This window comes from Sprattus sprattus (assembly GCF_963457725.1).
Source record: "Sprattus sprattus genome assembly, chromosome: 5".
Classification (NCBI taxonomy): Eukaryota; Metazoa; Chordata; class Actinopteri; order Clupeiformes; family Clupeidae; genus Sprattus; species Sprattus sprattus.
This window is the reverse complement of record NC_137924.1, coordinates 18,545,279-18,558,240: the sequence shown is the minus strand read 5'-3', so window position 1 is coordinate 18,558,240 and position 12,962 is coordinate 18,545,279. Positions and strand designations below refer to the sequence as shown.

General features: G+C 44.5%; 1 protein-coding gene across 1 annotated transcript in view; it reads left to right on the top strand.

The window, feature by feature from the left end:
• The first annotated feature begins 343 nt into the window (after positions 1-343).
• The window catches only part of ube2e3 (ubiquitin-conjugating enzyme E2E 3), a 25,172-nt gene continuing 12,553 nt past the window's right edge, over positions 344-12,962 (top strand). The window contains exons 1-3 of the mRNA XM_080838782.1: positions 344-816; positions 1,997-2,204; positions 3,339-3,389. Coding sequence (XP_080694908.1) covers positions 2,005-2,204; positions 3,339-3,389 — 251 coding nt within the window. The 5' untranslated portion in view covers positions 344-816; positions 1,997-2,004. The remainder of the gene's footprint in view (positions 817-1,996; positions 2,205-3,338; positions 3,390-12,962) is intronic.

The window sequence follows — 12,962 nt, the reverse complement described above, 5'->3', positions numbered from 1 at the left end:
GTTCAAATTAGATTAAGATATTACAGTAAACACGTGCGATCCTCTATTCATACACTTAACTTGATAGTTTCTGTTAAGTAATAATTTCTTAACAGAAAACAGTTAAAATAAACTGCAAAGATGCAGTTCATATAAGAGCATATTTCCTTGCATCAGTTATATTTATCAGTCATGCAAAAACTACCCTCTACACGCAATTTCTGCACATCATCAGGTAAAGAATGCCAACGTACGATATCCTGCTTGCAGTAGACAAATGCTGTCAGTCCAGTTGGGTCTTCTCACCTAGTTCAAAGTTTCCTCACTCCTTCAGACATGCGACTCTCACTTATACCAGGGGCGTTTAACATATCCTCCACCGGCAAAAACACAAACTGATTTGATGAATATTATAGCCAAGGATGAATATTCCCATCGTAGAATTCTTCACGGCATCATAAAATCTGCCACGGCATATGCAGATGAAGTTGTTGCTTCGTGTAGTGCAGTCAGTGGCTCTGTGACGGGTATATTACTCTGAACGAATCCAGGGAAGTGATACCCAGGCGGGTAACTGCTGTGTTTGCTTTTTTATGACCATTACATAGTCTAAAGGGGGGAGGGAGCTGCAAGCCACTTAAACCCAAAGATGTGAGTCCTGCTGGCCATTCGCTATACAGCGCCACCTCTCGGTCCAAGCCAAAATTGCAGCGCCTCCTTTCCTTCCGACTCTCCAATGTTCACAGCTCGGCCGGAGACCGTCGTCTTCCCGGCTCCATTTCAACAGGATTTTTTACACTCCTAACCACCCCAGATCAGCACAAGACCGATTCTAAGGTAAAGAAGAAGCTTTAAGGGTCAGGGAGAGCCCAGGTTAGCGGGTAAAACATCGTCCTTTCTTAGTGTTTTCAGGGCTGTCGCTGAAGAGGGAGCTCGAAACTGACTTCACGCATCAGTTGGTACACCATGCTGATACTGGAGTGCCTCCTACCATAACAAACCTCTTCGTTCTACAAAGGATTTTTAAGATCGGATCTCAATTTCTTACTCCGCTCCCGCACGTATCGAACGAGTTAGCCTTTCCGTACACCTATTCGTCGGTAAATCCGTGTTCTCTTCTAAAGTGATAGAACCATGAAATGTTTTATTTAGCTTGCGAGCCCCCCTTGCTGCGAATAGGTGCAATTATGCTTTCCTTGCAGCTCTCGAATCTCATTCTCCCCACCAATATTTGTGCGCTGGTGGCGATGTAAATAGCCGTGTATTTTGTCATTTACTCTCAATAACACAGCTACTTGGTGCTTTTCAGGGGATGCAAAACTCACCTTACCATGCATTAACAAGGTTAGGAAGAGGCTATGGTTGCTAGCTCGCTGTATCATTAAGTAGATAACTGCTATTACAGTCAATGCAAGTGAAAGGTTATTATGTTGCTATAGGCAATTTTATCGCTCGTTACACTTTCGCGGCTCAGTATCCATGGCTATTCGCTTGTATTAACTTTGTATCCATGTCGAGGCAGTTGTATAAGACTGGTACGCCTTTAGTGAATGTTTGCAAACGTGGACATCGGTCGTCCTTCAGAATGACAACATTTTGGTTTAGCTAAGTAATTGCAGATAATGGTTCAACTTGGTGATTTCCTAAAGTCTGCATGGAATTTAACATCGTAGTGTGAAATATTTAATGTATCAAAACAGGTGCAACATTAATACTAGGCTACGTTGTTAATTGAGTAGCCTAGGATAGACAGAGATGACAACTAAAATTGGATCTACTTACGACATAACATCTCCTTCACAATTCCAGGTGAATTTCACAAATTTAGCCCTAAACTTGAGTCATCAAGAATAGCTGCACTATGCTCGAGCACTGGAGGAGGCTTGTAAATATCTGCAGTAGCTGAGTCGTGTTGAGTGATTAAGAAGTCCAGTCATTGATAGATGTATGATCTAACCCCGGCGTGGTGACGCATCCCGAGCCCAAGTTTAGAACTTGCTGTTGTCTTTGACCCAAGGGGGAAACATGTCCAGTGAAAGACAACGATCCGATGACGAAAGTCCAAGCACCAGCAGCGGGAGTTCTGATGCAGATCAGAGAGACCCTCCCGTGCCAGAACCAGAAGAGCAAGAGGAGAGAAAGCAGCCCACACCTCCTCAGCAACAGAAGAAAGCAACCAAATTGTCCAGCAAAACAACGGCGAAATTGTCCACCAGTGCTAAAAGGTAAAAACCCTGGTATCAGATGTTATTGATTGGAACCTCGATGCCTTAACACTAAGTACAAGTCATGGTCACCACGGAACTTGTTTGAATGAAGTGGGTATTGATTTTGGTCTGATTAGATTTAACCTTCACTTTAAAAAAAAATCTGGGGCATATAAAGCCCTGTGTCTTATTGGATCATGTGTAATTGTGATTAATCATGATAAACTGGGCAGTTTCAGTTTGTAAGTAAAAAAGGGCCTCATTAACACCACATAGTGAACATTTCTTAAGCTTAATTAAGATGAGTTAGTAACACGCTTAATAAATGAGTAATGCACAGTGTACAGGAAGGTAGAACAACTTTGTCAGCCCTGTGCACTCGTCAAACTTTGCAGAGATCAGCCAAGGCAAACAGGACCAGTGACAAGAGAACAAGGCAACTCATGACAACATTGTCTAGGTTTTTCTTCCTGTTTTGTCTCAGTATTTTTAACCTGGGGTCCCCCTCATTCATGTGGACAATGGTTAAAGTAAGCATGTTAATAGTTGCATGTGAGAGATGTTTAAAAAAGGAGGGAAGAGCAACTTTAGCTCTGCAGCACATAGTCTGATTCATCTGATGAAAAGTAATAATTACATTGTCAGTGTTAAAACCATTCTTTTTATTCTCCTCCTCGGTGTTGGTAATGCTTTAGAAATAGCACCAGAGCTCTGGTTTAAAGCCCTTGTCAAATATGCCCGAGCTACTCCCCCCTCCCCTCCTGCCTCATTTGCATATAAGCTTTAAAAGAAAATCTTTTGTGCTTAAAGTGACCAGAAGTGTCCGTTGTGAGCTGAGGTGGAAGCCTTGGGTCGAGGGTGTTGTGTTGAGCCCAAAAGCAGCGTCGTAAGATGAGGGGAAGGGGAGAAACGGGGACCGCAAAGTTTTCCTGTTATGGGATTCGGGTTATGCCTCCGAGAACAAAGAGGAAGCAGCCATGTTAGCTGTACTGAAGGGAGAGCCAGCCGTGCATTAAACGCAGCGCTGGTAGAGGGCAGTGTAATTCCCCCTACTGCTCGCAACTCTCACAGCGCTCTCTCTCTCTCTCTCTCTCTCTCTCTCTCTCTCTTTCTCTCGCTCTGTCTTTTTCTCTCTGTCTGTCTCTCCCACAGAATCCAAAAGGAGCTAGCTGAAATCACTTTGGATCCCCCACCCAATTGCAGGTAAGAAACATCTCCATTTATTTGAGTAGGATTTTGGTTTAGTGTCTGTTTATTCTCTGTTCTGACTGTGAGAGAAGAGTGGAGCTTTGAGAAATCACACCAACTGTTGCAGTGTGGTATCAATCTTACTATTTATCACAGTGGGATTGTTTTTTTTCTTCCTTGTTCTTTTATTTGCCAGTAACATGGACCTTTAACCCACACACTGAGGCTGTGTTTTGATGCAGTGACATTGTGATGTTGTGAGAGGCTTCGTTGTCTGGCCCCTTCTTATGTTTTTATTAGCACAACAGATGCTCTCTTTATGAGTGCATCTTTGATTGCCATCCTCGCAGTGAACTTTGTTCACTGCAGCTCTTTAATGAGTTGACATGAACATGCTAGCAAGCAGGCATAGACGGTAGTCAGACTGAGCTGAACTGTTTTATTTGGTGGTAAACAGATTTGCATTACTTTTCATATGGATGGTGTGAATACCAGAGGCATCGTGCCAAGCAAATTTACTGTATGAATTTAACTCAGTATTTCTGGTGGTTGTAGTTCAGTGGTTTGGAGTTCTTTAAAAACAGAAGGCTGGGATATCTGTGTGAAACAGGTGAATTTGCTGTTGCATTTTATGTAATTGTCAAAACAGAAAATTGTGTGCGCGCAACTAATGTTCTTTTGGAAATCAGAGTTAGGTGCTCAGAAATGCTTTAAATGCTGTCAGAAATGCTTTAAATGCTGTCAGTGTTTTAAAAATATATATATATTTAGCGCTGTGTACTTTTCATTTGGATTCCTGGAGCCATTCCTGTGGAATCATTTGGATTCACGTCATTGTGTCATAGTTCCACTGGACAGATTCTCTCTCATCAGATAAAAGAATCTTTTACATATACGACATGGCACTTGGAGGCCTTTCACTTTTGTGCACCTGATACTGGAACCCCGCAGCGTAACTAAATTTCTCCAGAAAGGGAGCAGGGGACTTCAGTTGGGGGAGATCGGTTGAAATGAGACTCCCCCTCCCCCTCCCTCTCAGCTTGCTAAGGTTCAGCCACAGGGCTCATCAAGCACGTCAGGCGGCCTCAAGCTGCAGCTCCAGCTTGGCTTGTCAGTGCCGAGAACCTGTGGTTGATGTTGCCAGTGTGCGTTGACCTTCGATGTAGCGCTGCTGGCCGGGACATCTGGGTGTGATTGAATGTAAATTGGTATGATGGTTGCAAATGGGAGCGGATGGGTCCCCTCCTAGCTTTTGGCAGTCATGAGCCAAACCACCAAGCCCCTTGCCAGGCGATCACATTGGGATTGGTGAAGCGCTGTGAACCAGGAACCCCTGAAAATGTTGACGGTGCTAATTGACAATACAGGGTAACTCGTCTCGCTGCGTTCATGCTATGGTGGGGTGCGGTGAAGGCTGCCCCGGTTCTCAGCAGACTGCGATAATGGCCCCATAATGCCGTTCAGTTCCTCCTTCTGGCGCATGGATTTCCTTTCAGCTGGTCTATCTCCCTGGTGTACTGTTTACCTGCAGGCTGCGATATTATTAAATTGATTTGATGGTAATGCCTCTCATTGTGTTTTGCAGGCTTATGGTGTTAGAAGTGAACTTCATATCTCTTTTCTCCCCCCTGCGCTGTTTTGTCTTTGCAGAAAGAGAGTCTTTGGCTGGATGTCAGTCATTGGGAGTGCTTTGTCGCTTTGCTAGTGATGTGTTATTTTGGGGGTTAAACCCTATCCCTCAGCCTTGGGCTCATTGAAATGACACAATCCCATAAATGTCACGCTGTAAAATAACAGTGACAGAATGGATAAGAGGAGCTTTGAATTACCGCTCAGGGGAGAAATGGTAGGCTTACCTCCTGCTTTTGCTCTGGCTCGAGCCCCTGCGTTTACACCTCGACTGTCAGGCCGTGTCGAGCCCAGACCTGCAGCATCAATTTACCAAATCTCCTTTTCATAAACTGCTCCCAGGCCTGCACCAAACCACGCATTAAAAATCCATGTTCTCAAGGATACCACGGCCTAGTTTTGAAAGGCAAATATTGATGTTGCTGAGCACACTTGCCATTGTTATTATGACAAAAAAAAGAACAATCATAGCCGGGTGATAAGGAGATAAGGAGTGTCTTAGTTGGAGCGTTATTCTGTGTTAATGTTTTTGTAAGTCATACAACCTGTTTTCGACAAGCATTTGTATGTTTTTCTGGAATGTATTTGATAAAAGACAGCACGTTGATGTACAAGGAGTGTTCTGGCTGGGCCTGTCTTTGTTTAGTCTGTGTTAAGGTTCACGTCCGTCTGCGACTGCACAGATGTGCCTTGTAGACAGTAGGTTGGTATTGATTAAGTATAGCGTTACGACGTTGAAAAACTTGATTATGTTTGCGATGAAAGGCCGTTGTATTGCTTTTTAGATCCACGCGAGCTTGTTGTCCTCATGCATTTGTCAAGTATGCAGAGCAGCCTGAATAATTTACACACAGGCTGCACACGCGGGTTAAGTAAGTGTGCACTCGGCTGTTTGTTTGCTGTATAAATACATCGCGTAATAAGCAGGAGGTTTTTTTTTTCTTCTGCATGGCTGCACGCCGAGCAGCTCACACCATGAGTGTTGCACCTCTTCAGAGAAGCGCTAATGCTTGTGGAATTCCTTAGACAAGCGCACATCGTGCTAACGACATTCCACAGGAAAGGAAGCACGCTGACTCCCTTACCATCCATGAGATGTCTCTGTTGACTGTGGTGAATGTAGCCGTATTTGTTTTTTTTTTACAGCCCTCATTCTGAATTGATAGCACCTCTTCCCATTAATGCGATTCGGATTTTGTGCCTTCTAGTGCAAGCATTGCAGGGTGCGAAGGGAGGTTAAGGTTGGGGTTGAGCATATTGACAGCTCTAAATCGACACATTAGCTCTCTGACACTTCAATCATTTGGACTGGAAATGGCTCAGATAATCTGACACTGCTGGCATAATGAATTCATACTTCGCTTCAGTAGTTGTTGTGCTTGTATTCTTTATTGATTTTTAACAGGGCAGTTTTCACACTTCATCTTTTCCCCCCCTCTTCTTACCACTCACTGGAGGAGACATTTCGAGTCCCATTTGTTGTAATGGAAAGTAGTCTCAGGCATTTTAGGTAGATGGGAACATTTTAATTTGCCTTATGGTTTTTGCGTTTTTCCCCCCACTTTCACAGACTTCTCAGAGGCATAGTCGAGAGCGATGTTTTTGTATGATGTAGTCAAGGAAACCATTTAGCCAGATCGCTGTGGATCGCTAGCGCTAATCAGCTCAAGACAGCGCCAGCGTCTCCTCTCACTGATTGTGACATAATGAAGCAATGCTGGGAGTACGGGAGGAAATTGTGAGCAGTCATTGAGGTGGAGAGAGCGAGAGAGAGATAGCTCTCAGGCAAGGCAGGGTAAATATTTAAAGAGGGCTTCCGGCTGTTATGTGTCATTTGGAATTTGGACACATTTAGTAATCTGAGAAGCTAATAACGCGGCCCTGTAATTGTGTTTCCATCGCTACTGCTTCTGTCTTTGAGTCAGGTTGTGAAACTGGCTGAGGAATATGTAGATTATTTATAGTCTGTCCAAATATTGTGCCTTTGTCTCTCTCTGTCTGTGTGTGTGTGTACGTGTTTGTGTGTATGTGTGGGTGTTTGTGTGTGTGTGTGTGTGTGTGTGTGTGTGTGTGGGTGTTTGTGTGTGTACATGTGTGTTTGTGTGTGTACATGTGTGTGTGTGTGTGTCCACTCATGAGGGTTTGCCCAGCTTGATTACTGGTTCATGCATGCATGAGAGCTGTGCCTGCTATGTCCATCTATGTTTGGTTTTTTCCCACCACAATATTTTTCAGACCTGTCCGCACTGGCAGCCAAACATGCATTTATTCTCAGACTGACAGTGACCGCGTGTATCTCGCCCTGGCTGCAGTCCAGCTGTCACATTCACAGTGGAGTTTTGTTGTGTCACAAAACGTCCAGCAGACACATTCATCGCTGCCAGTCACCACGACCACACACACAAACACACACACAAACACACACACACACAAACTCACACACATCACTCAGTAGACAAAGAACAGCCACTAAAGGGCTATCGATCTAAGACTACAGAGGAGAATAGGCAGAGAGAATTTGGCATCTTCATTTTTGCTTCTCGAGTTGCATAGCGGGCTGCAGAAACAGTTGTTGGTGCTGATAGCGCGTGGCGGGTGATTAAATCAGCATATTAGGCTGACCAGGCAGGGCTCCTTGTTGCTCTAATTAATGAATTAATTAATTTGCTCTTTTGTGAATTAATTACTCCTAGCTATGTCTCTTGTGGGAGGGTGGCGCTACAGATTGAACTGATCAACATTCCTGGAAGTTTTGTGTAATCGGAGCTCGTCTACTGATTTCACTCAGGCGTCGCAGGGTAGCCGGCTCTGCTTTGATAAGCATCAACAACTTATCATGCTTAATCACCAACGTGATTTCCGAAACGAAGCTAACGAGTGTGCATCTACAAAATGGATGACTTGCTCTGCTTTTTCTTGACAAGGCTTGATGAGATATTGTTCTTTTGGAAATAGGAATTTGCGTGTCAATACCATGTCCACTTTTTCAAATCTCTTTACACAGTGTGCTTTACAAACACATCAGTTAACCTTCATTGCAAAATACATTAAAATCACCAAAACACACCCAAAGTGACTTGGGTGTGTTTTGGTTGCTGCCATAACTATAGCAAAGGCTCTCACCAAGCTATACAACTGTGTCACTCAAAATACAGTCAACTAAAATTCACAAACAATGCACATATTATGTGTTTTCTTATCCTCTATTTTTGCAGAGATTAGTCTTGCATCACAAAAAAAGAAGAAGAAGAATGACAGCTCTGATTCCATTGTTTCTGGAAGTTTCTCATGCATCTAATGTTCAATCTGGATTAAATCTGCTTTTAAAAGGCTTTTAAAATGTTCACTGTTGCCACCCGCAGTTTTCACACATGCAACAGAATATGTAATCAGTTTCTCCTCCCATAATTCTGCCCCAGTTTTGCAGTCCTGTAGCAGGCAAAATGCTATTCGTACACCATGCCATGTTTTAAGGTGCACGTTGTGATTAGATTATCCATTAAAAAAGGAGCTAACGTGTGCCCCTTTTCATGACATTTTGGAAGAATGGTCAAGGCAATGCAAAAGTGTCCACGGTTTAGCTCACATAGTGTGTTCACATATTTTAGTTTACATAGTGTTCATATATGGTGAATGTGTGGTTTGTTAAGTCTGGAGGCGCTATTGTTTGATAATGGCAGTCAGTGTAAAGTCATGCGGCTCAAAGGGGCCAAATGAGACAGAAGCTGAAGGTGTTGAAAAGAGTTTCCTGTTATTATTCAGCATTAAGTCAAACTGACTTTGACCATAACCTCAACCATGACTTTCAGTACCTGAGTAGGAACCTGCTTAATCCACTAGGCACTTTACATTCTGAGCTGTCTGTGTGTGTGTGTGTGTGTGTGTGTGTGTGTGTGTGTGTGTGTGTGTGTGTGTGTGTGTGTGTGTGTGTGTGTGTGTGTGTGTGTGTGTGTGTAGAGGGCACATGTTTGTTTTACACCCCTCCCCCCACATTCATTCCCTGAGCCATCACTCATTGCTGATAACACTTAGCCTTGTCATGGCTTGGCTGTTTGGTCCAGGCGTCTGATAACCACACCGCGGTGACACACCAAGCCGCGTGATAACGACCCATCTGACACCCCCTCACCACACACACACACACACACACTGCTCCTGGGCTTCCTCTGTTTGCGTCATTCCAACACTACTACACAAGTACTAGTGTGTGTAGACAGAGTGTGCGCTTTAAGTCTGTGTTGGGTTGTGTGCAATACTACATGAGGTTTTTAGGCTTTCCATCTTAAACTCAGGTTAGCCTGACATATTTCACCAGTGAGGGACTTGAAGCATCACGGTTTCCCTTTCAAGAACAGCATGAATAGCAGTCTAAATGTGGCTGGCCACAGCCACACATGCGCGCACGCACACACACACACACACACACACACACACACACACACACACACATACACGTTGTTGCTGTGTTTTTTCTGCCTTTGAGGCAGGCCTTCAGAGGAGCTGTCGGAGAGTGTTGTTCTTCTGTGCTCTCTTCCTCTGTGGCTGTCTCATTATTACATTGCTAAAACTCTGATCAGGGTACATGTTGAGTATGATTTCTCTATTTCTTTTTTGTCTTTCTTCATGTCCTCTTCTTTGTGAAGGGGGAGACCTTTGTGGGGGGCTCCTTAACCTCCCTTTAGCCCCCCCTCCATGGAGACCTAACCTTATTAACCCATTAGTTCAGGGTTGTAACCGCAATGGCAATCACTGTGCTGTTATTTTATCTCTCTATGTGATTCCAGTCCAGCCACACACCTACTGAGTTATATCATCTAATTACATGTTATTGCTTATCCCACGAGCTTTGACAGTTGGCTGTCAGAACAAGAACCGTTTGCTCAGTCGCTTGGATGCACAGTGGCACAGAGAGAATTAAGACGTGAGTCTGCAAGTCTGGCAACCCCCGTTCCTTAGAGATGGTCTTCGTGATGACCATTCTTTTCATTCTCCTCTTCTCTATTTCCTCTCTCTCCCTCTGTCACTCCACACTGCTGCATAACTTCAGTCCATCATGACATGATGTCCCTGTGGGCTAGGGGGTGGGGTGGTGGTGGGGGGCATCCACCTGCCTTGCCTGTCGCTCTTGAGCGCATTGACCGCGGGCGCGGAGAGTGGCTGCTTTCACACCAGACAAAAAAGGGAAGCGGAGGGTCCTAGAGGGGCTCTCGTTGCGCTACATCGGCTAAACAAAAGAGCCTGCACCCCTCGGGCCAGCTGCCCATGCCTCCCCAGCGCCCAGACAAAGGGACGACCGGCTTCAAAACATGCCAGCTCAATTTGGTGGACCATTTTTACTGCCGTCCTCTTTGAACCGAGACAAAAGGTCCTCTTCCTGTCTTCAAAGTGGCCTGTCAAGGAGGTGCCCTCCCAATTGGCACGTCTTGTCAAGACCATTTCCTACATTTGCAATTCATTTACTCTCCTTCTGTCTTTCTTTTCCTCTCTCACTCTTTCTGTGTCTTCCTTTTGCCGTCTCCCTCTCTCTTTCCCTCCCTTTCCCGACCTCATTCCCATTCCCTGCTCTTGTTATTCCGGAGCTCTTTCAGAATCTAGCGCCTGTCCATTTTCTGTGCCTCCCCTCTGCCTCTGCCTCTGCCTCTGCCTCTGCCTCTGCCTCTGCCTCTGCCTCTGCCTCTGCCTCTGCTTCTGCCTCTGCCTCTGCCTCTGCCTCTGCCTCTGCCTCTGCCTGGGCTTTGATGCAGTTCAGCCCTGTTGATTACAGGGGGGGGGGGTCATCTTAAAAAACCTCCTAGTCTGTGCGTGAAGCGCAACGGCGTATCCCTCCTACCACTTGTTTGACAACACTCATCTGTTAATCCCCATCGCCCCTCCCCAGATGCCTTTCCGTCTCTCTGTCTTTGTCTTCTCTTTATTGTCTTTGTAGGCCGGCTGATGATCAGGAACAGGGATTGGGGGTGGGGTGTGTGTGGGGGGGTGGGGGTTAGTTGTTGATAAACGTTCAGAATTTCCGTCTCTGTCTGTCGGACAGTAATGATTGTGCAGTGAAGTGGTTCATTATGACTGGAGCACTGTTACACAGTCAGAGACGGAGAGCTAAGCGTCTTGTCTCGTTTTTTTCTTCTTCTTTTCTTTTTTGTATCCCCTTGCACACTGTGTTCTCTCTTTTTATGCATCAAACCTAGTGGCTGAGGCCAAACTGTGTAGCCCCACAGGAGTGGGTGCCGCATGAGCCAGCTATTCATAGACAGTGCAGAGAGAGTGAGAGAGAGAAGGGGGAGGGCTGTGTGGGAAATTTGTGAGCCAGTGAGTCTGTTTCTATAGTCGTTTCGCACCAAGTCTTTTCTGTCGATGGTGTAAACACTGTTATAAACATTCATAAAGATTCTCTCGTGCGTTTGTGTTTGTCAAAGGATGTCATTGTCGTCTTTTTTTAACAGCATGGGGAGGAACTAAACCTAGTGCACGTTTAGATGAGGTGTGAATTGGTTGACACCGCAGCGAGACTGAGAGTTTCAGTGTGTTGCCTTTCGACAGAGCATGGCCTCTTTTTTTTTGCCCCTCAGTTTTCTTAGATTTACTATAACCGTGTTCCCTGCAGACACATCTTCAATGAATTCATGATACTTGAACACATTGTAATTGTCATCTTTTGTGGTTTAAAAGCAGAGTGTTTATTGCCCATTCTTGAGAATGGCTCCAGAATTAAGAACATAAAAGCAACAGGCTTCCTGGCTCCAAGAAACAAGAGCACACAGTCAAAGATGATGCATGTGTCAGGCGTGGCTTTTCTCAGATTCTCATCACAGCTCTTTGGGGATATAAATCACAGAATTTTAAAATTGTGACACTTGTCTTTGTAGTCTTCTAATATGAATCCCACATCAGATGGTGGCAGGCGATGCCTGTGTGCTCTTGTTTATTTAAAGCTGTTTACCAGACATAGCCAGGATCACACAGATCTATTCACCACACCACTATAGGGTAAGGTTTGGCTTATGCAAGGATTACATTTTCATGTTGCCAACAAATTGGAATGTCAATGTGTTCAGGGATCACGGCCAGTTGTCAGTCTGTCTGAGACAAAGAAAGGACTTCAGTATTTAAACCACAAGCTTCAGGTGATATAGAGTACCTTGAGGCTTTTGTCCCTGAAAGGCAGCTCTAAATGTATCACACTTAGGTTGCTGAAGACATTTCCGACACTTTGAAAAGCCACTTTTCTAAGCTATTGCTTCAAAATGGAGTTAATGCACCTTATTACTACGTTCATTAGGCCCCAGGCTATTTGCCTCCAGAACAGCTGATTTGCTGAGAGCGGTTTTCAGGCTCAAGAGAACTTGAGTAAATACAACCTTTCCTAAACCGTTGAATTAGACCTGTGTGTGAAGTTAAAAGCTGCTGGTAAAGGATAATATATACTGTTTAAAAGGATCTTGAATAACCACCTGACAGATTTCTACTGTGGTTCTGGTTATTTCTCATTATTTTTGTCGCATTGCTATCGTTCTTGTAGATGATGGAATGAAAGTGATGATTAGTGGACATGTTTTTCAGAAGAAGGACACTTGGTTGCGGCAGAGGAGACTTGAAAGGACAGACTTGATTTTCCAATGATGAATAATGTCCTGCATTGAGGGCATTTCTGCTTTTGAAGTGGAGGCCAATGGCAGATTAAACGACTTGCGCTAACCAGACAAGGCACATTTCCCTGAACTTCTTATTTTTACTTCATTGCTTAGGCTCGGTAATACCCCTCACCTAAAGATATCTGTAAGAGTTTCGTTTTTTTCGTGTGATTTACAGATATAAGGAAGTATATAGTATATAGACAGGAACTCAAACTGCTGTCAGGCACTGTGAGTCTTTGGCTCTGGTGATGTTGTTATTGCGCTGCCTTGATGGTTGCCTGTCGACCGTACTCTCCTTGCTCCGGTTACAAAGTATTTCCTCAGTGAG